General features: G+C 41.1%; 1 protein-coding gene across 2 annotated transcripts; it reads left to right on the top strand.

The window, feature by feature from the left end:
- The first annotated feature begins 12 nt into the window (after positions 1 to 12).
- Positions 13 to 26,905, top strand: SPPL2B (signal peptide peptidase like 2B). 2 transcript variants are annotated; one of them, XM_064469738.1, is made up of 15 exons: positions 13 to 151; positions 9,985 to 10,104; positions 12,420 to 12,602; positions 13,286 to 13,375; positions 13,718 to 13,857; positions 14,537 to 14,679; positions 15,526 to 15,622; positions 15,779 to 15,895; positions 17,320 to 17,401; positions 18,187 to 18,261; positions 18,398 to 18,460; positions 19,694 to 19,793; positions 20,738 to 20,815; positions 23,162 to 23,322; positions 24,240 to 26,905. In XM_064469738.1, exons 1-15 carry the CDS (start codon positions 95 to 97, stop codon positions 24,525 to 24,527), a joined length of 1,794 nt encoding a protein of 597 aa, XP_064325808.1. In that variant the 5' UTR covers positions 13 to 94; the 3' UTR covers positions 24,528 to 26,905. The 2 variants fall into 2 exon arrangements, with proteins under 2 accessions (XP_064325808.1, XP_064325809.1); XM_064469739.1 differs by having other exon boundaries at positions 23,162 to 23,390; positions 24,240 to 24,375.
- The last annotated feature ends 63 nt before the right edge of the window (positions 26,906 to 26,968 follow it).

Below are 26,968 nucleotides of genomic sequence, written 5' to 3' on the forward strand. Positions count from 1 at the left end.
CTGAAGGCGGGACTTCCGGGGCGGGCTGCCTGGGTTACCCGGTACGGAAGGGCCCGGTCGGAAACAAAGCGGGCGGCGGCGCGGTGGGGCAGGGATGGCGGCGCAGCGGGCTCGGCTCCGCGTCTGGCTGCTTCTCCACCTGCTACAGCAGGTGAGCGGCCGCGCCGGCCCTGGGAGCTCCTTGGGCCCCGCGCCCCGTGAGGGGAGCCCTGTGGGGATGGGGGGCAGCAGCCGGGCAGGGAGCGGCCACGGGCAAGCTGGGCGCCGGGCCGGTGCTGACCCTCGGGCCCTGGAGGGGCCTGCGGTGCTGGTATGGCCTTCGCGTGGTCGGGCGATGGTTCTCGGCCTGAGAGTCGCCTTTCCTGGCTAGTGATGGCTGAGGGAGAGTCTGGGCTTCCCGGCAGCAGAGGGGCGGGGGGGGGGGGGGGGGGGAGCCTTGTGCCCCTGGCCCCCAGGGGCGGGAGGGAGGGAGGGAGTGGAGGGGTGTCCTGCGCCCCCCCCCCCCCCCCCCGGGGCGGGAGAAGAGAGGTGTCCCGTGCCCTCCCTTCCGGGGAGGGAGGGAGGGAAGGTGGGTCCCGGGGCGGGAGGAGGGAGACGGGGCGGGCGGAGGGTCCCGCGGCCCCCCGGAGCGGGAGGGGGCCGCCCGCAAGGTGCCGGTGACCAGGTTGCGGCCCGATTTTGCTGGAGGGAAGAAGACAGCACCATTGGTACCCCAGGCTGCGCCCTCCACGATTTAGCAGTGTTTATAGATACGTATATTTGGGGTGGGTTTTTTTGTTCTTCCTTCCGTGGTTAACAGCATATTGATCATAGTTCTGAAAACATGGGGTCCCTGTTGGGCCAGCAGACTTCTCCAGGTGGCCCTTGGGGAAGGGCGCGCGGGCCAGCGGTTGGGCTTGGGGCTGGGATGCTCGCAGCAGGGGCGGCTCTCAGGTTTGCGGCCATCCTGACTGACAAACTCACGCTGAGAAAGCAGCCAGCAGAAGAGAAAGGGGATTTCTGCTAAACCTGACACCATAGCCTGTGTCGAGTCTTGCATTCTCATTACCTACAATCCTAATAAGTTTTGTGTGATAAACTTTTAAGGATGTGACAAACCGAGTGTGTAATCCTGGAACAGGAGAGAACGGATTTTTAGCTATTTCATTGCATGGTATGTAGCCTTTGCGTTTGAAGTTTAGGTGTTTTGTGTTCTGAAAATGTTCAAGTGTCATTTAAAGTTACTGTTAGGTCATTTGGCGGGTAGTATGTCTTATTTTTGGTGTAACATCTCAACATAAATCTCATTTTTCCCCCTCTTCCATACCTGCCTCCTTGCCAGTGATCTTTAGTTGCAGAATGGACTGGTTGCCCGTTAACTTCTTTTTATTTATTTATTTATGCATCATCCCTTTTATTATTTTCCTCCATCATCATTTCCTGCATCATCCCTTCCTCATTCGCCACGTGCCCTTGTACATTTTGTCATCTCTATTAATGTGTCAACTGGACTGGTAGCATAGGCCCCACAAATTAGTAAGATATTAGTAAGAATGGGTCAGGGATTGGCATGGAGTCAGTTTGATCCATCAGTTTGGAAAAGGTGAGCACATCACGGGGTGGAAGGACAGCAGGTGAGATAGTCCACTGGTAGATGCTTGGAGATCTTGGCTTCAGCTCCATTCATTGCAGCATACTTCCTTTCTATAAGCATGTCATTTAGTATGTTTGTGCAGTGCAATAGTGTTAACATGCTTGAGCAAGCTTTGAAGAGTCAGGCCAGAGTGCCAAAACAGTCCTGCCGCAGCAGCAAAAAGCTGATTTACTGTATGCTGCTAATACTTTTCTGTTAGCCAAGCTGGCTCATTTAAAATTTGTTTGAATACCTTGTATTTTGCAATCTTGTACTTGCACTTGTCGTTATGGTTGTAGGGAGTACACCATCCTCAGCTTGAGGCAGAAAGTAGCCTGGTGCTACCATGATACTACCAGTGTCTGATGGATGGCGTTGTTCTGGGGGGCAAAGCTGGCAACTCTCAAAATAAGCTGTTGTGTGCATTTGCTGTGCACCAGCTGTACTCATGACCAATGGCTTACTCTTGTCTTAGTGCTGTTGGGCATGTTTGGAATGGATCTTTGTCCCCACCTTGAGATAGGATAATAGGATTTTTTTATCCCTGGGGCAGGTAGTGTCCATATTTGCTTCTAAACTCTGATTTACACAGGGAGAAGGAACAGCTTGGCTAGGGAAGCATGGCACGCTCAAATCCGGGTCCTCATCTGGGAGCACCTGGAGAGGAGTGTGATCTTAGTGATCCAACTACAATCTGCACTTAGGACTTGCTTTGATACCCAAGTCCTCACTCTTCGTTTAACTTCCCTCTCACTCTAACCATTCCTTCATGGTGTCGCTCCCTCTCTGTTGTCCTGTAACAACAGCAAATATACATGAACCTTTGACTAATGGAGAATACAGTAATACAGTCTGCAGTGAGCGTGTTGGATCTGGCTGGTATTCACTGTACTAGCTTTCAGCAGAATATTGAATTGAGGTGATGGTTTCTGTATTTAAAATCAGAGCAGTCTCGGATGTAGGTCCAAAGAGTTGAAAAGACTGTCTGAAATTCTGGATTAAGATGGTGATTGAAAATTTAGTCTCATGGAATTGTTTCATTGTGAATATGAAACTGTCTCCACTGTACAGTGCTTGTTGAAGAAGTTTTCTTTGTGTGCATATATGCTCTCTGCTGTTGATGGTCTCCGAATGGATCAGTGAAGTTCATGGGAAAGAATGCACCCCAGCTCTTGGGAGCCCTGGTGTGCGTCTTGCGTGATGTGTACTGTTAGAGTAGGCATAGCTTGTTCATTCCTCCTTCGGGGAGTGCAGCTCCTAGTGTCTGTTAAATCTCACTGAGATTCAGGTGACCAAATCAGCTGATAGAGCTTATGAAAGTGGAGAAAGTCTATGGGACGTCCCGGTAAGTCTGGGGACAGAGGCAGGGAGTAACAAACAAGAATAGCTGCTAGGTTGGCTCAGTTGCTCACACTGCAGTTTGCTGATATCTGGGTGAGCTGTATTCCTCCTCTCCCTTCTTCCGTTACTTAACTTGCAAGCCCCAGTACTTGTCACCAACATGACAAAAAAAAAAAAAGCTGAACCAAAAAAAAAAAAACGGGAGTATTCTGCTCTTCTAATGCATTAAATAAACCGTGGAAGGATCTGATGAGGTTCAGAGCAAACAAGCGTGCTCTTTAATGCCACAAACAATTAGATTGGCACATCCATTAAGTTGTTAAGTTGTGCCCTCAAACTTTGCACTTCTGTTGTGTGAAAACCTTTTCTTGTTTGCGGCTTTATATAAAACTCTCTGTGTTAATCATACAACAATCTTCATAAAGCTATGATTCTAGCAAATTTCCAGCTTTGCAGAGGTCTTGCTTGTGACATGTTGTTGAGTATGGGTGCCTGGTTGATAGCAATGTTTAAATACAGATACTCTCTCCTTTTTCATATAGGGAAAATAGATAATTCCCTGCTTAACTGGGAGAAGTTGCTATTTGAGGCTAGGAAGCCCATTCCTATTGAAGCTTGTTGTAGTGCTTTCTAAATCATATGTACTGCAAGAAGTATCATAAAACACCTTATTGTCACAACAGGTCATGCTTTTTCCGTCAGTGTTTAAAAAAGGCTGGGCTTGATATCCAAACACTTGGAAAAGAGCCCTTGGGCGTTGTAAGAACAGTGTATAGGATCTGCACAGGAGATTACATTTTCTCATGGGTTAATCTAGGATATGGAGTCATCCCTAGGAACTAAGAACCAGCACAAATGTTGCCACCATCCCAGTGCATCAGCTGCACTGCTTTGAACTTAATTTTGATGTCTGATACCTAGTGACATAAATAAAAACAAAACTGGAAGCATCAAAGCCTTATAGTACTGAAACAAGAAACTCTGATGCCTGTGGCTCTGCTTAGGTGGGAGGATAAGAACAAACTTGTAGTGGCTGTTAGCATCAAAGCATAGTTCTGAAGTCTGTTAAGTGGTAATTGCTTTGTAAAAATGTCTGTTAATCCACATTCTTCATGGACTCCAGTCTCCATGGACTTTCTAAACCTCTGTACACCTTCTTCTGCTTTTAGCCCTGCTCATGTTCCCTTTAATTCCTCTCATCCATGACTTTTACTTGGCTTTTGGCACACAAAGCCACATAGCTTCTGAAATGTTTTGAGGATTTCATATTAGGAACTTTTTACTCCCTCAATATTTCTTTAAAGAACATCAATTAAGTTGTTCAGAAAGCATAATTGTGTATTACTGCCTCCAGTGTGCCGTTTGGGGACTATTACTGAGTTCCAGTAATGGTTATCTAAATGGAAATGTAGCCACACACCCTATACTTATTCTCTTGTTTTAAAGATACATAGTTTATATCTTATAAATGTAAAACTTTTAACTGTACAGGTTCATTGTTTCTCAGATGCATAAAGCTGTTCAGTTACAGGTAGCTAGCTCCTGCAAAACTGCCTGAGGCTTTTGGAGGCAGTTGTACATATAATATTCAAAACTGAGCTACTCAATGGGTTTTTTAAGCCTGGTCAGATTGTGTAACAATAATCAGGAAACACTTTTGTTCTGGTCTTGTGTCTGTGTCTGTGTTTGGGTGTCTGTGGTTTGTTACTCTTGAAAGTAAAATTCAAGATAATAATAATGGATTATTTTTCAATACTTCTTCCTTTTGTTGAAAGGGTTTTTTGTGCTGTGGTTAGATAGCTCAGATACGAGTTAAAGGGTCCACCATGGCAAATAGTTGGAGGGGGTTTTTTGCTAAACACATATTTTCCTCTCTGCATATGCACAATAATGTCTGCCTTCCTCCACAAATAGCTGTATCATGTAAATTTGCACTTTGCTCAAGTGGACTTAATCTGGTCTGAAATAAACAGTGTAACCTGCCACGCCTGGCACACTTCAGGAAGACTGTAATAGTTTTTAGATTGCTTAAGGAACAGCAATGTTATAAAAAAAGGAAAAAAAGTTGCCACATGAATTACTGAAGACCAGTTATACACAAAAGAGCTAAATATAAAAACCTCCACCTCCTGTGTATTTTTAGGGTGGTGTTTCTTTACTGCTTTGCTGACATCTTGCAGTAGAATGGCATCACTTATCCTTGAGGGAGTGTGGAGATCGGTTATTTTTAAAGGATGATTCTTTGAAGTGTTCCAAAAAAGATCTTTCTACCCTGAGTGTCTCCTAGGCATGCAGGGTAACTTATGTGTAGTGGAGTTTGAAGTAAAGAGGGAGAAATGAGAATGTTGGATTTTTTTTAATGGATTTTTGAACAAACGTGTCAAGATGCATCTTTGCTGCTGCCTCCAGTCATCTTTAGCATCTTGTCTGTCAGTTGCTACCTGGAGAAACAAACATGGAAAACGTATTTGTAAGAGTGTAACTGTATAATTGTCAAATCACTATTCTGTTCAGCTTATGAATGTTAAACTAGATGTTGACAGATTTGCTTGTCACAACTTTCTGCCTAATTCAGTAGCAGCAATGGTTAGAGAGATTACGTTGTGTTTCTCCCCCAGAACAAGGTTTCATCAGTTCTGGTAGGCACAAAGTAACTTACTTGGGGAAAACAACATCTGAGCAATAGCACAACTAACCACGTCTTCAGTCAGTGACTTCAGTTTGAGTGCTGGGTGGGAGAAAGAAACAAGGAAGAATGAGAAGGGCGGAGTTGGGTCTGTGGGTAGAGGACAGTAGCACATGAAGGGGGATGATAGAAAGATAAGATGGTTAGATGCGGGGGTTGGTTTGTTTTGGGGTGGTTTTGGAGTTGGTTTTTTTTCTGAACCGCTGCTGGTGGTGGAGGTGAACTGATGGTCTCTGCTCATCCTGTGTCCTGGGGTCACTAATGCATGGGCAGCATTCCACCAGAAACAAAATGTGTGACTAGTTAAGGTGAAAGCCAGGTGAGTTATTGTGTTTGTTTCTGATTTTTTAAACAAATGTCAAAGTCCTAAGTGCTAGTAAGGATTAAAATGCGAATAAAATGGAGAAACTTCCCCTTAAAATAGGAAGCAAATGTTCTTGGAACACAGGAATGGCCATAGGAGGAATCTAGTTATATTAACGTTTGGTATTCCTAAGCGCTGGATTCCCAAATCACTGGGCTAAAATAGTATTTTGAGAATGCTACTTTAATATGTGGTCAATTTTTTTTCTATCTAAAAGCTCATATGAAGTTAAGTAGAGATGTAACTTTCATTTGCTCTCAGCATCATACTTCTACAGTCTATTACCAGACAGCACTACTTAAACAGTGAAATTGCTCTGTAAGAGGACTGTGAGGCTCTGAAGCAGTAATGAAAGATCAGAAAGACTCTTCAAAAAGATACATTGGTCTGGATATGTATAATTGAATTTAGAAACAAAAACCACCCTCAAAAGTTAGTTTTTGTCCTGTTTTTCTGAGCATTTCTTTTGTATCTGAACATGTTTATCTCAAGCCTTTAAAGCTTCCTGCAGCAATGGTGCAATGGTCAGATCTTAATCTGAAATTGAATTATCATAGAATGTCCTGAGTGTGAAGGGACCAACAAAGGTCATTGAGTCCAACTCCTGTCCTTGCAGAGGTCAACCGAATTACATGGTGGTGTTCAAACCCGACCAGATGGGTCACAGAATGCGCATGAGCAGGCTTGGTACCAAGGAGCTGATGTTCAGTATTATGCATGAAGGAAAGACTTCTTAAACTTACACTTTTGCAATTAGTGGAGATGGTGCCTGACCAACACCCAAGACAGTGCTTCCAACCCCATTGTTGCTGCCCTGAAGAGCATAGACGTGTCCCATAGAACTTCATGGTTCACGTTAAAACTAAATTGTGCACGCCTTCTCGTTCCAGCAAGGAAAAAGCCCTGTTGTTAGAGTGAAGCAACATGAGGTACCTATTTGCCACTTAGAAATGGGAAGAAGAAGGAAGGAGGGTTTGCATCAGAGCGCTTAGACTGCAAGAACATTTACAGGAGACCGCGTGATATACTTTGTGTTTCTTCAACGATTTCTGAGGGAGGGGTGAATTATGGTTATTTTCATTTGGTAAATATGAAGTCACCCCTAATTAAAGTTAAATAAAACCACTGCTAGTGGTAGGGAAGCTGCACGTACTTTCACGGTTGCTTTGTCTTCCTGATTTCTGGTTGCCTGGATAAATACTTGCTAGGATTTGGCATATAAGCAGACAACTCCACAAAAACATTTATTTTTGCAGGTTCTATATACGGTCTTGTAAGCATTTTTGGTCTGGCTTTTTGGATGGAAGATGAGGAATATATCCGGAATTCACAAATTTTGTCGCTATAGGCAGGGAAGGAAAGGAGGGCAGGAAATATTTAAAAGAACAGAGCTCATCGTGAAGAATAAGATGACTGGCAAATAACTCTTTAATAAGGAAGTATTTGCTATAGCGGGGGGGGGGGGGGGGGATTAAATTTAAGTCATTCTTGTCATGGCCAGTCACCCTCTGTAGCCCCTAGGTCTTTGCATTTTGCTGGAAATGACTTGGTACAATCTGACATAATCAAAATAATGAGGAAATTACTATGTTCACTATATTATTCTGCAGGAATGGAAAGCTGAAAATATTTGTGTTAAAAGAAGCACTTTTTGTGTTTAGAATGCTTAGCTGAATAAACAGACTATGTAGAGTGTATCACAATTGAGAAGATGCTCTAAACTGGTGTATTTGCTGCATGTTACTATGTTTACACTTATCTGCAGCCCTTGTTCTCTTTCTCCAAATTCCTATAGGATCTGGGTTCTGTTATTCCAGTTTCCTGGAGTTCTTCAGGAGAACTGTGACGTTTCCATGATTAAGCCAACAAGGGTTATTCTGGCTACCATGGGCTGCTCCCAGTGCGGAGGCAGCTGCAGTAAAGGCTGATGTAACTCCAACCTGAAGTCAGGCTGCGTATCAGCTGGAAATAACTTAAAATCATAGAATGTCCTGAGCTGGAAGGGGCCCTCAGGGACCATCAAGTCCAACTCCTGTCCCTGCACAGGACACCCCAAATTCACACCGTGTCTCTGAGGGCCTTGGCCAAGTGTTTCTGGAACACTGCCAGGCTGGTGCCGTGATGCCTCCCTGGGGAGCCTGTGCCAGGGCTCCACCACCCTCGGGGGGAAGGACCTTTCCCTAATGCCCAGCCTAACCCTCCCCTGGCACATCTCCCTGCCATTCCCTCGGGTCCTGGCGTTGGTCACCAGAGAGCAGAGACCAGCGCCTGCCCCTCCTCCTCCCCTTGTGAGGAAGCTGTAGACCGCAATAAGGTCTTAGACCACAAGCATGCGTTGGTTAGGTAAAGACTTGGGCTTCGCGCAGAGTCATGGTGGTTTTTGGCAGGTTGGGGTATAGGGGTCGGATGGGGTGGTTTTGTTAGGTTTATAACCTTTTGAAGCTTTGAGGAATTAGTTTTAAGAGAGCTATGAGTGAAGAATGGTAGGCCAGGATTTTATGTTTGAAACCCAGTTTGTGGCTAAATGTGCATGAGGGACGCACACAGGTTTGAGTGTAGTGTTTCTAGTTCTTCAGCTCAGGACTGCAGCCTGGGCCATACTTGGGTGTAGGGTTCAGGTGGTCCTTCCACTGCAGTGCAGCTCTGTTCTGGAGGCTGATCATCAACCTAAAGGTGGACAAGGCTCATGAGTCATTATTCAAGTTAAGAGATTTTACCCATAAACAGCTGGAGCGAAGCTGTCGTTCTGCCTCTGTGACCTTGTTGTAGGTCAACCCTGGTAGGCAGCTAAGTACCTCACAGCTGCTCGCTCACTTGCCCTCCCACCCCCAGTGAGATGTGGAAGAAGAAAGGAAGAGTAAAAGCCAGAAAACTTGTGGGTTGGGATAAAAATTCTTTAATAAGCAAAGGAGAAGTAGAAGAAGAAAGAAAACAAGTGATTCAAAGGCCATCGCTCTTTGCATCCCACAGGTAGACCAATGCCCAGCCAGATCCTGAGCAAAAGATGACTAACCTCCTTAAAAACCCTCTCTTTTCATTTTTCATTGCTGAGTATGGCATTATATGGCCTGGAGTAACTCTTTGTTTAGTCATCTGCCTGGTTGTGTCCCCTCCCAACCTCTTGTGCAACCCCAAATCTAGTCACTGGGGGGGACAGTGAGAAACAGAATGCCTTGACACTGTGCAAATGCTGTTCAGGAACAGCTAAAACATTAGTTCGTTATCAGCATTGTTTTGGTCACAAATGTAAAACACAGCACCATACTAGCCACTATGAAGAAAATTAACTTCATCCCTGCCAGATCCAGCATCTTCACTACTTGTAGCAAATATTAGTGGAGTTCTGACAGCAGTGACTGCTGGTCACTGAAGCAGTGAGAAGCGTATGCAGTATGTAGCCTTGAGTATGCCACCTTGGACATAAAGAGAGAGCTGATGATGCTGTGGGGGTCTTGTCAGACCTACAGCAAAGGTGTCCACATTGGAGCAATGTGAACCTGAAATTGATTGTTACTTCAGGCTGTAGTTTCAGGAGTGGGTAGGGCCCAGGCCTCTTAATCTAGGTTTCTTTTCTGTTCTGCAGTAGTCCAGCTTCTTTGTATTGCTCTGGTTGTATGCGCCATTCTGGCTGTGGTGTTTGGGGTTGGTTGTGGTGGGGTTGGTTTTTTTGGAGGTTTTTGGTTAGTGTTTTGTCTTTTTTTTTTAAAACACATTCGGTACATTCAGTGAGGTTTCGTTTGATTTTTTTGACCAGTTGCCGTGTAGGAGGGAATCTGCCTAATGTATCTGAGTATTTGTTTGCAGTATAATGGAAATAAGAACAAATTCTGCTGTACTCCCTGCACAGGTACTAAAACTTTGTAGAATCTTTTGTTTTTCTTTAAAACACAAAGCAGGATAGTCAAAAGCAAGTTATGCCCATCATTGTGCTATTTCATGTGACCCAAAATTCTTGTAGTGAAATTTTTATTATGTTTCCAGGTGTATTGCGAGTATGGGATGGTACATGTACTTTCAGAGAAGGGGAGCAGCAAAGGAAAAGACTACTGTATCCTCTTCAACTCTCAGTGGGCCCATTTGCCACACGATCTGGGTAAAGCTGTAAGTACCTAGCCAAGCCATGAAAACAGAATGTATTAAAAAATGCCTTTGTTACAGGGAAGCTTCTTATTTCTAACCTGGATTAGTAGAATTTGGAGCAACTGCTTTGTTTGCTCTACTTTAAAAAAATTTTTTTTACCTGTTAACATCACCCTAGGCAGTGCTATGGTGGCAGCATTATTCTCCACACTGTGTGCAGAGGTAACAACTATTTCTAGTTCCAAAAAAAAATCTTCCTTTTGCACAATATGATCAATTAAATTAAAATGGCCCTTACCTGTGGTTGGAAAGGAGTTTTTGTATATCAGTGTGATACAAAAAATACCGCATAGCCTTGCTAGTATACTGGACCGTGACCTTTAGTGCTTTCTCAGTGGTTCATAATTCTGTCAAATGTAAGAATAAGTAGTCACAAATTGTGTCAAGCTTCTGCTGCATTATCCAAAGCTGATCCAGAGCTGACAATTGAGTCAATTCTTCACTCTCTTCCATAAGAAAAAATTACTGTCACTGGATGATGAAATCAGCAAATGCACTTTGAATGAGCTACTAATTGGGGAAGATGTAGAATAGTTGACTGATACTCAGTTCATCTTATTTATTGAATTCCTTATTCTGCACAGCACTCAACTGGTAGATTTATTAATGTTCCTTATCAATGCATAATCAACTCTTAATTACCTGTGGTGGGTTTATTGCAACTGCAGATTACTGCCTAGATACATAGATGCTGCAGCTTCCTTTGCCTTGTGTAGACCCAGCTCATAGACTCTTGCACTTGACCTGGCTCTGTGTAACGAAGTCAGTGGAAGTATGCACTGTATTGCTTTGCTTCAACAGCAGAAGTGGGAATGCAGAAGTGCATGAAGCTGGTTTGAGAGCCTTAGGGTGGTCTCATTCTGCTGGATCTAGGCAGACCTCCCATGGAGTCTCTAGCATTCTAGACTCTAGGATTTGAGAGCTGGGGATGGTACTGTAGACATCTTGTTTCAACCAGTCTCATGAAAAGTCACTGGAGACATATTTCAGTAGCTCTGCAGGAGCTAATGCAGTCCAGAGTAGCTTGCACTGAACTGAAACTGAAGCACTCAACAGGTTCTGACCTGCCTTCCACAGAGCACTTGGGTTGCCTGTGCTATATCCCTTGCCTATCCCTGTTTCCTTCCTCAGCTCTCCCTCTGCCTTTCCCTTCCTTCACATTCTGCCTCCTTCTCCTTCCCTCCAGTACTCCAGCAGTACAGTTTATTAACTGAGGCGATACAGTGCACCATGAGCTCACTCTGCATTTGTCTTGTCCTCTGGTAGAGCTGATACGCATTCCCAAAGCCTGGACAACCAGGAAGCATGTGTAGAGACATTTTACTGTCTCTAAAGTAGGAGCCAGGTTGGAGGCAGCAGTTTTCTGAATAAGCTCGGAGCTACTAACAGCTTGACCCTTACCTTTCCCTATTTGGTATTTGGTATTGTATCATGTGCCTGTGGATTTAAACTTTACCATGACACTTCTGACACCTAACAGCTCAACTCCTAGCAAGAGCAGGCCTGTGACAGGCTTCTGTTAGTACGGCTCACACCAAGAATCAGTTATTTCATAGATAATTGCTTTTTTCAGGTGACTTGCAAATACAACTGGGTTCTTTTTCAGGTTTTGCAAGGAACAATTTGTGCCAGTGTTATTTCCAAAATCTTTAAGTGTGTTTGGGCTGTTTCTGTATAAAGACACCAGAGTAGATGTCTTTGCGTCTGACAAGGGCCAAAAGTAAGGAATTGGGGCAGGCCTGCAATATATCTGAATCACAAGCAGTGAGAGAAGCAGTTCAGAAATCCGTATCCAGGTGCTTAGGATCCAAAATCCCAGCTGACTGTATTTGATTGGTTTCAAAATGGAAGTTTATTTTTGTTGCCTGTTTTTGTACTTCACCCCAGCCTGGTTTGTGTTTCTAGCTGTTCATGCCCTACATCATCTCACCCTGCCGCTCTGTGCCACGCTAGCAATTATAACAATTTGCTGTAATCCTGTGTCCTGGATGCATGCATCAGAACAGCAACAGCACTGAAGAAAACAAGTGCAAGTGCTGGTCATAACCCAACTTTAATTATCAGCAGAATCCTCTACAGTAAGGTGAAGCAAGGCAGGACCCTATGTAATAGAGAGGGCAGCACTGTTTCAGCTTTCAGGTTTCTCTGAGAATACTCTATCACTCCATTACTTTAAAGTTCTAAATTACCCTTTAGAAAGTCTGTGGTTTCTGCTGTTGGCTTCTTTTGCAATATTATTTTACATATATGTATTTAATTAACTTATTTATTTTCAGTCACTCTTACAACTGCAGGATCAGACAGCATCTGTTTTGTGTTCCCCTTCTGATGTACCCGATGGGGGATTTAATAATCAAATCCCCATGGTGATGCGAGGGAATTGCACCTTCTATGAGAAAGTGAGGCTTGCTCAGATAAATGGAGCTCGTGGGCTGCTCATTGTTAGCAGAGAGAGATTGGTAAGGCTCTTTCTATCTTTTTGTATTGCTGAGACTCCTGATGTTAGATATTGTCTTGTTTTCAGTGCTCAATGTTGGTATTTGATGCTCCTCTTTAAAATAAATAATATATGCATAAACACACGTATCTGTATGTACATTGCATAGCTATGTGTGGAAATGATACAGCTGTCGGAAGGATTAATGAAACAAGAGCAGGTAGTCATTTAAGTAGGAAGAGTGCTGCATAGATCCCATGTAACGTTCAAGTCAAGGGCTCAGAGTTACCCTTATGAGATACTGGAATCAAAGAAAGAGTTTGGTTCCTTGATTCATACTACTACCTTCAATGAGATCTAGAGCACAGTGAATCTGGTGCTTTAGATTCGGCTGCAGCATCACCAGTGGGTGTTTTGTAAAATTAGTAGTTTTGAATACTGTAGTCAATACCAGAGGCACACATCGGTCATAAAACCATGGCCCTGATGTGCAAAAGATACGGCTTGAAGTTTAGTTGCTACATTTTTCTGTTAGTCTTTAATGACCTATGTTTTACTGGAAACAGAGTTTTTGCTGTCATTACGTTCCTTTCTAGAATATTTTCCAAATTAACAGAAACAGAACTTGCAACTTTAACCTTTTTGAAGTAGTAGAAGTATTTGCAGAAATTAATATATTCTTACCTGGTCTGAACTGTCTTTCAGGTTCCTCCTGGGGGTAACAGAAGTCAATATGAAGAAATTGATATTCCTGTGGCTCTGCTCAGTTATGCTGATATGTTGGATATTGGCAAGGTAGACTTGATACTAAATGCTCTGTTTCATGTTATCTCATTTAAATGAGTCATTGCTCAACAGTATTTGAAGTCCATCTTAGGAGTTTTGAATCTGTAGAGAGTTGTACTCATGAAGATTGCATTATTATGTTTTGAAAAAAAAAAAGCCATTCTCTTGGGTGGTTATTTCTCCTCTTGAGAATAAAATCAAAATTGAGCCTGGTGTGGGCAATAAATATCACTAATAGTAGAGCCAACAGATTGCTCCTAAATATTTATAATAAAGCTTCATTCTGGGGTTGCTTAGTGAAAGCTAAATAACTCTTTGGAAGTCCTTCATAACTTGTACTTACCTCCCCAGAGTTTTGGCAGCTCAGTGAAGGGGGCGATGTATGCACCAAATGAGCCTGTGCTAGACTATAACATGGTGATTATATTTGTCATGGCTGTGGGGACCGTTGCAATTGGAGGCTACTGGGCAGGAAGCAGAGATGTGAAAAAGTGAGTAACTGGAATGTAGTACATCAGTTTTGTGGTATTTTTCACAGAAAAAAAAATACATGTTATTTCTTTAAAGATCACCTGGTAGCTCTGCTAATGAGCTTTGGTGACTGTCTATATAACCAGAATGGGAAAATGCTGTTGTGACATTTGAAGGACCCTGAGTCTTGTGTCAGCTTTGTCACTGTATGAAATTATTAGAGTATTAGAGCATGTAAGAGTATTTTAGTATTCTGCCTTGTCAAAAAGCCCAACTTTGAAAAGCTCAGAAGGAAAATTGGGTAGTAATAGGCTTCCTGTTTGGGCTTTTGGAAAAATTCACCATAAAAATCTTTTGTAAAAAAATTTCTAACACTTAATTTATATACACACCTGACTTCAGGATCTCTGAAGTCAGCAAATTATTCTGGGGTAGTTTTCAGGATTCTGAGTTGTTAGTGAATGAAAAATAGTACTCTTGGTAAATTAATGCAGCAATTACTGTTCTATGCATTGTGTTATATCTGATGTTCATACATCTATATAAAATGTGGAGTTCCACTGACTTGAGGGGAAGTCAACAAGGCATTGGTGTCTTGTCATGTTTTCCAACCTCTTGTAATTTCTGCTGAAGATTCAGTGCCCTTTTATATTTTGTCAGAGAAGGAATGGACTGATGATAGCCATGTTACTCTTTCAGGCGGTACATGAAGCACAAACGTGATGACGGGGCAGAGAAACATGATGATGAAACAGTTGATGTGACTCCAATAATGATCTGTGTATTTGTAGTCATGTGCTGCTCGATGCTGGTCCTCCTTTATTTCTTCTATGACCACTTAGGTACTCTTGAAGTTGTATTTGTATCTATATGTCTTCAATATGACAAGGCTGCCATCATTTAAAGATCATTTTTACGGTGAAAATAATTATGAAAAGCTGTCTTACATGTTTCTTCATCCCAATATGATTTAAAACCCTCTAAGAAAATCCACTGAGTAGATTTCTATACCTGCTTTTAGTGAGGTTGCATTAGGTGATCACAGAGCTTCTTTCAAATGTTAAAGCTTATTAAGTAGACACAGGCTCTACCTTTTATTTTTGTCAAAGGTATTCTTAAACCTATACTTGTCTTTCTATTGATGCTCAATTTGAAGTTGAGTTATGGGATCCAGGATCAATTTTTTAATCTTTATAAAGATAAGTTTCTACTGATGATTATCAAAGTGATTGACAAAAGAACGTGTGAGCCTAATGCACTGGAACTTCCATCCTCCTATTTCTGAGGAGTTATGAAAGATGTATCCCATCTGTATTAATTCATTTTGCTACTGAGGGATTTTAAGAGTTCCCTCATAACCCTCACATATACTCATACTGAGAAGATAAACACTTCACCATAAATTGCCTTTTAGGCTTATGATTTAATGACTATTAGCACAGAGCTTTTGATTTGTTGAAGTAGCTATTGCATAAAGTACATCTGAGTAAAATGAGCTAGAATTAGATGTCTAAAGAGCTTAAATCTAATGAACAATCATTTGAAGTCTCTGAATTTAACTTTCGCTGGTGAAGTGTAAGCCTTATTTCTCATTCAGGCTTTTTGATTCTGTTCTGTATTCAGTTGGGATATGAACAAAAGCATCTCTTACCTTACCCTACTTGGACTTACTACTTTTTCTTTCTCAGTCTACGTTATCATAGGAATATTCTGCCTGGCTGCCTCAATTGGTCTTTACAGTTGTCTGTCTCCCTTTGTAAGAAGATTCCCTTTGGGAAAGTGTAGGTATGTGGCAACTTCTAAATTTTTAATAGGCAAAATTAATTTTTCATAATGTTGGGTAGGTGTGGGATTTACAAGGTGGTTTCGTACCTCAAAATGTTTATAAAGGAGGAGGGTAACTGCATAGACAACTGTAGTTTTGGTGTGTTTCATTTTCAGAATCCCAGACAACAACTTGCCTTATTTTCACAAGCGTCCACAGGTCCGGATGTTGCTATTGGCGGTATTTTGTATCTCTGTCAGCGTAGTCTGGGGAGTCTTCAGAAATGAAGATCAGTAAGTGTATATTTTTGTTTCTGTGCTAGAAATCGTAATATGCTTTATGGTATAAGTAACTGACATCTGTAGAAGCCTAAACTTATCCAGAATTTAGGAGTGACAGAAAAGAAACTACAGGCTTGGGGGGAAATTCTTAGTTGTTCCTTATGCACTTCATCTTTGTCTTGTTGGTTTAAGTTAAAGAAAACTGTCTCTTATTAAGGTTGAATTTCTCCGAGTCCCAGTCCATATTCTGAACTCTTTGGCTTTTCAGAAGTGGTATGGAAAGTTGGACACAAGTTGTCTAACATTTCTTCAGGTGATGGTCTGCCTGTGCATTTACTCAGAGAGAATAAGACCTGTGAACCTTGTCAGATGTTTAGTTTCTTTCAGCTGTCTGGTATTGCTGTGGTACCTAATTATAGCACGTTCTTCTTATCACTTTTGTTGGATTTTTTTTTTTACCCTTTACCTCACTCCCAGATGCTCCCATTTCTCCATATATACATGATGTGTTCATCTTCTTGGTCCCGCTGTCAGGGATTCTGTGTTAGAACTGAAACACTGGCTTGTGTTTCTGCTGATGGTACCAAAGATGTCTTGCTTGTGCCTTGAATGCCTGTTACGGCCTTTGGGGGGTCCATTTTCTATGTTAAGGCTGTGGATCGTTCACTGGCAGAATTCATAAACGCAGGAAGGACCAACTCTGAAACACCTTTTAGAGAAGTAAGTGTCAGACTGAGGAGTACAGAAGTACCATGGAGCTATTCCAACCTCAGATATTTAAGACTAGGAAATGCATTTTTCTGCCACAAAGCTGGAGTGGGCCTTGAGTGTCCCCCTGCACAAAGCTTCATCAGCAAGTGCTCAGGAATTGATCATAGCAGCATAATCTCTCATCTGCATCTAGACCTTAGCGATTGTAGGGAAACCTTAAGTGTTCTGTATCTCAAATCCTACTTCTGTTTGATCCTAGAAATTGAGAGTAGAGCAAAGAGCCTGGTACTTCTATACCTAACTTGCAGAACACAATCAAAAACAACCCCAGCTCTAGACTTCCCCCAGCACACACAAACACAGGCCAAAGGACCCCAGCACTTCCCATATTGGTACCCACTGACCTTGTTCAGCCAGTTTTCAATCTACTTCACTGTCTGCTCATGCAGCCTGTACATCAGTTTCTCTATGAGGCTCTTATGGGAGATTCTCAGTGGAGAGCCTTACTGAAGTCTAGGTAGACAATATCCCCACTGCTCTTCCCTCATCTACTAAACCAGTCATTTCATTGTAGAAGATTCCTATTTGTGAATCCGTGCTGACAATACTGATTTCAAGCAAGTACTTCTAATAAAGTTTTCTGTCCCAAGCAGGTCCTTAGTGAGGACAAGGCTTGGTCTGACTTTCCTACTGTTTCCTGCAAAAATGTTACTCTCTTTCTTTAGGTGGGCCTGGGTTCTGCAAGATGCTTTAGGAATTGCTTTCTGTCTTTACATGTTGAAAACAATTCGCCTGCCCACATTTAAGGTATGAAAGTTAAACAGATGTAAAAAAAGGATGTATGCCTGCATATAGTTGAACAGAGGAGCCGCTTAATGGAGTACTTCGGCTTGGAAATGCACTTCCATTCATATGTAGCTTGGAAAAGAGTGATGTCATGAGTATGATGTAGACCAGTAAGTGATATGTGGTTGTTACGCATGGTTTTTGGTAACTTAAAGTTCCGTAGACTGTTGAATACTAGTAAATCACACACTGCACACTCACCTGTGGAGGTTTGGTTTTTTGATGGTTTGTTTTTTATTTTCAAATTTGACACAAAATTGATGCATCATTTTGATGTTTTTTCACATCTTCCAGGAGTTATTCTGTACCCTAAGATAAAACTCAGTATTAGTCATTTAGTTTCTCCTTAGGCAGCTCTTCAAGCTCTGTTTCAAGTTACCTTCACCTATAAATTTGTTTCCCTGTACAGATTGCCCAAAGTAATGTCAGTACTGTTTCAAGGTATGCCTAGCATCCTCCAGAGAAAGTGCAGACCTTCTTAATATTTCCTAACAAATTGAAACAGCGCCATATCCAGATTTTACAGGATAAAGAACTTTAGGGACTAACATGTAATTTTGTGTATAAGAATTACTTTCTTTTATATGGTGCATGTGAGACCCAATTCCTCCATCTAAAATATTTAGGAATTGAGAAAAATACATGGGTGGCTTGGTTTAGTCCTTGAGTAGTCTTAAGTTGCTAATTATTGATTCTTTGCTGTTTACTAATGCATAGTATGTCAAGTATCTTGTCTCTTCTTTCAGGGTTGCACCTTGCTCCTCCTGGTTCTTTTTGTGTATGATGTATTCTTCGTATTTATTACGCCTTTTCTAACAAAGGTAAGTAGAGTACTTCTCTAGTGCCTGCTGCTCACAGAGCAAAGTGTAATGACCTGTTTCTCTGCATGTTCCTAAATGATCCCAGACCTGTTGAGTGAAGTGCTGATTTACGTTTTTCCCCTTTTTTTCTCCTTAGACTGGGGAGAGTATAATGGTGGAGGTGGCTGCAGGCCCATCTGATTCTGCCACTCATGAAAAGGTACTCTATATAGTCTGAAAATATGGTGCTAACTTCCAGCTATTACAAGTTCAACTTCTCTAAAATTTGAACACCACAAAGCTGAAACGGAGATGCCAGCCTGAAAAGAATTTGATGTGGAAATAAGCACTCCTGAGCTCTCGGGAGATCTACACCAAACACAGAGGGCAAAGCAGGCTTAGTGGTTCATCACAATAATTTTGGTCTTACTTTATCTTGCTTTAAAAGGGTTTCAGTATAGGGAAGCTGGCTAGCTCAGCTTCACAAAAAAACTTGTGATCACATTTGTAAATATAACTTACTGCTAATGAAGCACATCCATTTTTACCTAGAGATAAAGCTTACACCATCAGTCTGTCTCTTCCTCCTCCTCCCTGTTTTGATAATTTATTTATGAAAAGCTGAGGCTGTAGGCAAAGGAGAGAAATAAAAATTGGGGACAGAAGGGAAGCAGGAGTTCAGTGGTTCAGTACTGTTTGACAGTGGCCAGCTGTGTGCGCAGAGCTGTACAGCATGGTGCGTCTGACTCGGGGAGGAAAGTATGCGAGATGTAGGAGATAGGGAGATACAGCATTGCAAAAGAAAAAAGAAATTAATCTGTAGGAAAAACTGGTTTTGTTAATTTAAGGATGTTGGGTCTCTTTTCAGCAATGAATGTAATACTGTCACATGGGAAAATATAGTAAGGAAAACAGCTGTAAGAAAATAAAGTTTCTTTAATGCACTGTATTAAAGAGAATTATATGTTTGCGATGTACCTTGCTGTATTCTGCCTCAATACTGCAAATTATGTAATGAATAGGAACATTTTAGGGGAAAAAAAAGTCTTGAAAGTGGTTTGCAAAATCACTTTTTAAAATTATTCAAGCCTTTACTCTTCTTTGACACTTTTATTGCAACCAGTAGAATGAAATATAAATGGTTACTTCTTATGCATGTGGCAGCTTACATGAATTTTTTTATGCTCCTGCAGTAAGAGCAGAGTTGATGGGCTACTGCATGTAAGGACTTTGAAATATAGAGTGTTTTGAGATGTCTGTCATGTGGAGTTGTCTTGGTCGTTTGCCTTTAGAAAGTATTTCATCACTCCTATCTTAAATACATTTGTTAGTTGTCAGTACTATTAACAAAAGATTTTCAACTGAAGGATCTCTACTATAAAAGAGGATAAGTTTGCTATGGCATCAGTATGAAAACAGTTTTTCATAAGGCATATGTGTTTCTCGTTCCAAGCTCCCAATGGTCCTGAAGGTTCCGCGACTGAACTCCTCACCATTGGCTCTGTGTGACAGGCCTTTTTCTCTCCTAGGATTTGGAGACATTTTAGTTCCAGGTACTTCTTGTTTAGCATGTTAAGAATTTTACTTGTTGCACTGTCATATTAGTTTATTCCTCTTGTACTTCCACTTCAAGTGGGAGGTTTGATTTGACTTCTAGAAACCCAATAAATTTCTAAGTATATCTTCTATGTTCTCTTTTCCTGCACTATTTGCTTTTTGCATAAGAAATTAAGTGCACATTAATATTATGGTTCAGTTTCACATGCAGTGATGTCAAGAAATGTGAAGAAGTCTCAAGAGGTGATTTAGCAACTGTTTTATAGTATAAAACGTCTTTAATAGTGTGGTGATAGAGGAAATTATTTGTCCATTTGCACATGATTTGAGTGCACCACGTACCTGACCACTCAAAACTTAATGATTTTGGTAGTCACACACCATTCAGTGCTTCTACCACACACCTTCTCTCAAATTTTACTTTGGATAATGTGTAGAAGTTCACTGCAGGCAAAAACAAGTATGTATCTTCTGGCTTTCAGGTTTCTTCTGAGAAATCATTTGTTTATTTTCTTATATTTGGGGAAATATGAACTGTCATCCCCGTCTGTGTCCTCTCCCCCCAGCCTATAATAGGTACTGTCACTAACCATAAATTTCTACTGTCTTTACTAGGAGCTGGAAGGAGTGCATTTGTTGTGAACACTGTATTTTTAGAACTGTATATTAGGGATGGGATGATGTTTTGTATCCAGGATGTGTGTATTTATAGATATTAATTCTATTAGAGTGCTTCTGTTGGTCTGGGCTTGGGTTATAACTCTTTGTAAGCTGGGCAGCCTCCTAAATGAGGGGTCATAGTACTTAAACACCAGGGTGCCCAAGTAAGTGTTGAGGGAGGTGGGGGAATCTTAAAAATTTCTGGATAATTTGATGGTTTTGCATATCTCAATGCATGAATGGCTTGAAGGCATGTTGTAATTTTTCTTTCCGTTCCTAGGCTTACTGGTAGCCTATTGCCACAGATTTGATATTCAGGTGCAGTCATCCAGAGTCTATTTTGTAGCCTGCACAATAGGTATGTATCACAGTGACACTTAAGCACAATACCTGCAGGAGTTGCTCCCTTTAAAAGCATACCATTGATGTCATATTACATAGTTTGGGTTTTTCATTCTTCCTTTTATTGTTAAACAGAAATATTTTAGCCAAGTACTTTGGAGGCTAGACCTTCCAGCACCAAGTTACCTGAAGTCATTTTCCTGAGCTGTTTTATCTGCTGTATATAAGGGGGCTTCTTGTTACCATGCTTTGTCTCACTATAACCCTTACATCTACTCTGTCTTTATACATGCTTAGCTACTCATTCTAGTTTCTTGATTCATGAATCTTTGAGTTTATCGCATTTGAGAATTCAGATTCAGGGGTATCTTCCTTTGCCATTGTTCTTAATATTTTGTGTTGTAAAAATCCATGATCTGTGATGCAACAAATCATACTATGGTGGCTGTAACACTTCAAAATTAGTTTTCTTCTTCAGTTTGTAGAATTCAGAGTTACATGCTGTGGACTTAAAGACGACTGATGAATAGGATCTTACAGATTTCTGTTGGCTTTATTACAAAGTATTTATGCTAGCAAGGACTCAGGATCCTTACAGTTAATGTAATGAAAAATTTTCATGAAAAACTACTTTAGAAATAATTTTGAAAAAATAGCTAGGTTCTTGGACACTTAAAGCAGGGTTAGAGAGATGCTTTTGTTTCAATGTCCCAAATCTTAAATAATTTCCTCTCATATATATGTAAATGAAACTCTTGTCTTACCTGGTACTTTCAAAGCACGTTTACAGAAATTGCTAAGAAAATGTTGTATCAATGAAGAGACAGCAGCGTAGCATTGCAGCAGTGAAAACTAACCACATCAGGGCTGAGTTAGCAAGATTGAGCCAGCAATGAGAGAAGTGATTATTCCCCTCAATTTGGCTGTTCAGACTGAGTCTGGAGTACTGTGTCTAGCTTGGGGATCCCTGGTACAAGAGAGACATTGACAGGCTGGAGTAAATCCAGTGAAGCCATGTAGGTGGCTGGAGCACATGATTTTAAAAGAAGAGGAGGCGAAGAGGAGCTTCTGTTGCTGTCCACAGCCACCTAATGTGAGGATGCAGAGAAGATACAGACAGACTTTCCTTACAGGTGGGCAGGGATAAGATATGAAGCAGTGGCCTTAAGTCACAAGAAGAAATATTTTGACTAGATATAAGGAACTCTCACTAATAACATAATGTGTCCTGCAAAAAAAAAAAGTTTGAAGAACTGTAAAAATGTAATGAGTATTCTAATTATAGAATTATTTAGGTTGGAAAAGACCCTTATGATCAAGTCCATCTGTAAACCTAGTGCTGCCAAGTCCACCACTAAACCATACCCCTAAGCCCCACATCTTTTAAATACTTCCAGGGATGGTGACTCACGCACTGCCCTGGGCAGCCTGTGCCAGTGCTTGACAACCCTTTTGGTGAAGACATTTCCCTCACACCCAACCTAAACCTCCCCTGGAACAGCCTGAGGCCGTTCCCTCTCATCCTGTCACTGGTGACCTGGGACCAGAGACCGACCCCCCCCTCACTCCAGCCCCTCTCGGGCAGCTGCAGAGAGCGAGAAGGGCTCCCCTCAGCCCCCCCTTCTCCAGGCTAAACCCCCCCAGCCCCCTCAGCCGCCCCCCAGCACACTTGTGCTCCAGACCCTGCCCCAGCCCCGCTGCCCTTCTCTGGACACGCTCCAGCCCCTCAGTGTCTTTCTCCTTCTAGTTCCTGAATAAAAATCATTTGGATTTAGCTTCTTTGTTCTGAAAATTTAATTGAAAATAATTACAATATGAGGTCCTAGCTGCTTCTATTCTACTTAATCTTTGCAGAATATATGCAGAAATGAAATAGGAAGTAATAACAAATGATAATATACAGCTGGCTTTTTTTAGTGGTGTTGCAGGATAGTAAGAAACAGCCAAAGCCGAGTCAAACAAAAAGCATGTGTTATAATGGTCAAAATAATTGTCTGTATCTGTTGAATTCATAAATACAATATGAGGCACAATATTTTATTTGTTTATTTTGCCTTTCTTGAACTGCTTAAGGTAACGATTTAATTGCACAGTACGGACTAGGCCTATCACAGTACTTTCACAACATGTTATTATCAATAGAAAGACTGTAGTATCTCTGTTAAGTAAAGCACTCTTCCGAGTTTACATTGTGTATATAAAGCTTGTGTCTAAAGAGGCCTTTAAAAAATTCTGGAGATGTTGTTTTGCATATTACTTGAAAAAAGTTCCTGTTAGAATGCTCATCTAGCTAATTATTTCGTTGTTCCTGAGCAGAGCTATTTCTGAATAACTGGTTTTTGCTGCTTTTGTTTCCTTCCAGCGTATGGCATAGGCCTTCTTGTGACCTTTGTGGCCTTGGCACTGATGCAGATGGGCCAGCCCGCTCTCCTCTACTTGGTGCCCTGCACTCTTCTCACAAGCTTTGCTGTGGCTCTTTGGCGAAAGGAGCTTGCAATGTTCTGGACGGGCAGCGGCTTTGCGGTGAATACCAGTTTGATATGAGTGTCTTCAAGAAATACTAATATTATAAAAACCTAACTAGAATTAAAGTTGAGTAAAATATTGCAGTATTATCAAACAAAACCAAAGATTTTTGTTTTGCTTAAGTGTTTGCTTTTTTACATACTTTTTGCCTCAGTAAGGTTTTCTTTTTTTAATATTTATGGCCACTTAAACTGACTAGTGAAAAGTAAAGTAGACCTTGTCTATCTGTCTTGATTCTGCCATAATTTTACTGGTTTGGTCTCTGTTGGAAGTATCATATTATTATTAATGGAATGTTTTATAATGTCTAGTTCACTATAGTAAGTTATAACTTTGTTTCATTGTGGTACAAGTGAAATGAATTTGATTCCAAAAGGAATAATTTCTATCATGATGCATGATTATAGTTTTCGAGTAATTACTTGCAGGGCAAATCTCTCAAGATAGAGGTTCCCTCCAGTGAGTTTTGCTTTGTTATCCTACTAGTTGTGATAACCATCACAACTTTCCTCCAGAAAATTGGATCTAGTTGTTGGAAAAATATTTGAGATCATTTGAATTGTGATGGAAAAGTTGCCAGTTGTTGTACACTGATGGTAAAGGTGGGCAAACCCAGAGAATGATGAAATGCCAAGGTGCTGCTTGCCTGTTCCTGCGTAATCAGCAGAGCGCATCTGAAACCAGCAAGGAGTGACCAGGCAGAAAGCAATTAAACACATTTCTGGAAGAAAAATCCCCTTGTGTACTATAAAATGCAAAGACAGGATAACAGTGTATGGCATGTGTCTACTACTGGAGAGTGATAATGGAGATGATGGACCTTTAATCTTCATCTTGTATGACCATCACTCCTGGTAACTGGACACAGCAATTCCTGCTTTCCATCATTCTGACCTGTGATCTTCTATTTACAGAAAGACCTACCTCAGCCTCCCTTGGTGATAGCTCCTGTCAACTGCCCTGAGCTTCCCAAAGATAGCAATGTACCAGCCTCTCAACAAGACCCAGAGCAAATGACAAGTCCTACCCTCCACGTGAAGGAGCTGCATGGCCCCACCTCAGCTGCCAAGGAGCTAGCTGATACCGACACAAAGACGGACCAGTCAGAAGTTTCTCTTGCGCAGAGTGAGGAGCCAGCTGGTCAGAATAAGGACAACCTTGAAAGCAAATGCCTAAATGCAGAGCAAAAACAGCTGGAATAAACGATGTGATAAGAACTCCTTATTTTCCCTCACAAACATATCCATATAAAACCAGTGTGTATTTAGGACTGGTTTAGTAGCGTTTGCGTTCACTGAGGAACCTCACTGGGAGTCTGATCATCAAATCCAACAACGAATGTTCTGGCTCCAGCTTCGGTACAGCTACACACTTCAAACATCTTTCTGAAATATGGTGCTCTACAAGGGTTCTGATGTACGGATTTCAATGATCATTTTATTAGTGAATGCCTCTGACCATTCCATTTTCATTATACCGGGGTAGTATTAAGAGTCTTTATTTACACAGTACTCTGTGCTTGTGTGGCTGTTTTGCTGCTTTAGCATAGTGTAGGTTAACATGGAGGAAAAGCATTGAACCAGTCTGCTACAATGCTTAGTTGAGAGAAACATGATAGTTTTTTAGCACTTTCTCTGTTGTTACCTTTTACTTCACTTTTCCCTGCTTGTCAAAGCCATTGATGCAAGGGAGTGCTTTAGTATAAACTGACATTCAGGAAACACAGGGAATGGTTAAATTACCAGCCTCTGAAAGGATTTATACTACCACGGTGCATTAAATGCATCTCTTAACTTTTTTTTGTCTTTGTTTTTACTTCCAGGTACCTGGGTTGGATACTAGTCTAGTTTAAAAGGCAGGATGAAAGGAGCTGCAGGAAGTTTTCTAAGCACTCGTATGAACTCTAGGGGCTGTCTCTGAAAATAAACAGTGTTTGTCACGGAACACTGTCTGGAAGCAAAAGCATATTAAGAATGTTTAATGTTTTAGAATAAAATACAAGCCAAATAGGTAAGGAAATAGGTAGTAGCATTATTCTGAGCTTGATAGACAGTATTTTCATTGGGAAAATGTGAAAGGAAAGGAGTAAAAGTTCATATGTTTGGGGTTTTGAGCTTCTGCTTGTTATTTGCTTAAGGAATATAATCACGATTTCTAATTCTAAAGAAAATAATCTGGTGTTTTCATTCCCAAGGGAGTGCATATGGTGCTATAGTCAGATGTGATTTAAAGCTACTTGCTGCTCAGTAACTAATCAACTGCCTCAGTCATGTTTTGTCTTTGTCCCAAGAGTACCCAAAGTTTGGCCTGTCGGGTTCTGGAATGAGGCTGTGATCTAGCGTATTTTCCACCCCTTGCTACATGACATTGTGAAGGACTAAATTTGTGAATTTAAAACTTCTTGGGGTGCATCTGGTCTTACTCTATGTCCTTGAAATTGTGTGTTTTCCCTGTATTACATGACTGAATCTTTTCTGCGTCAACTTTAGTACACATAGAGGGATGATGTGATTTGCATATTACTTATTCCATCTAAGAACATTTGGCTTTATCAAAGGTGTCTGTTCAACACTTAAATTGCAATCCCAGGAAGTCTCAAAGGCTTCACATTGCGACTGAAATAGGAAATGGAAGTGTTCTAGGATCCTAGAATATGATTCCAGATTACCTGGAAGAAATGCTCTTCAGGGTGTTTGAGAGCCCAAAACTTAACTTACAAAAGTATCATCATAGTGACACAATCGGACATAGTGACATAGTGGCACAATGCTTTTAAATTAAGTCTCCAGCTGGCATGCTGAGTTGGATTCTGAAGGGCTCTCTTTTATTGTCTGTTAAATTTCAGCCATTGTCTTTCTGGCAATGTCTTCCAAAAATTTGCCCTGCACTTTTTGTATGACAACTTCTGTTCTTACCTGTTTCACACTGGGTGGCTGGTCTTCCTCCAGAATGTGAAAGGCTTTCTGTAAAACCACACTATGGATTCAGAGTTTTACCAGCTTCTGCTTAAAGCCTCAAGACCTGTCTGATAAATTGATTTAATGGTGAGTTTCTTGAAAGGCTTCCTGAATCCAAAGGCCTGCATTTAATTTACAAATCACCCGAATGGAAGACAGTAGTGCTAGAGAGATCTCTTTTTCAGTTTCCTCTGTAATGGACTGTGTTACTTTTGCCAGCAGTAATCCAAACCAATTATTGCTAATAAAAGGCAACAGACATTTTACAGAAAACTTTAGCCAGCTGGATTATGCCTTAATTTAAGCCATTGTATAAGTATGTATATTAAATTAAGAAAACAATCTTGTGTTTAAATAACAAACTTGACAAATAGGAAGAAAACAGGTTTCGAGACTGACTCAAAGTTCTGTGGTTTTTTGCCTTGATTGTCTTTCAGTCATAATGTTATTTGGAATAGCTTTTTATATACTTAAAAGCCAGTACCTTTCTGATGATGAAGCATTAAGTTTTATCACCTACTTGAAAGTGTATTTTTAACATTTGTTCTCATATGTTGTGGGTTAGGAAACAGTTCATTTCTCAAAATGTTTATAACTCAATTAAAATGGAAGAATTCATAACACTTGTAGGCATTTAACAGTTGCTTTGTTCACATTGCATTCTGGAGAGGTCTGCCTGGAGCATG

Source organism: Phalacrocorax carbo, chromosome 19, assembly GCF_963921805.1.
Source record: "Phalacrocorax carbo chromosome 19, bPhaCar2.1, whole genome shotgun sequence".
Taxonomy (NCBI): Eukaryota; Metazoa; Chordata; class Aves; order Suliformes; family Phalacrocoracidae; genus Phalacrocorax; species Phalacrocorax carbo.

Excerpts from the sequence above, each read along its gene's own strand:
- SPPL2B (XM_064469738.1), top strand. The coding sequence starts at position 95 with ATGGCGGCGCAGCGGGCTCGGCTCCGCGTCTGGCTGCTTCTCCACCTG. Across the intron at positions 15,623-15,778 it reads TTCCCTTTGGGAAAGTGTAG|AATCCCAGACAACAACTTGC; the intron begins GTATGTGGCAAC and ends TTTCATTTTCAG. Across the intron at positions 23,323-24,239 it reads GGACGGGCAGCGGCTTTGCG|AAAGACCTACCTCAGCCTCC; the intron begins GTGAATACCAGT and ends TTCTATTTACAG.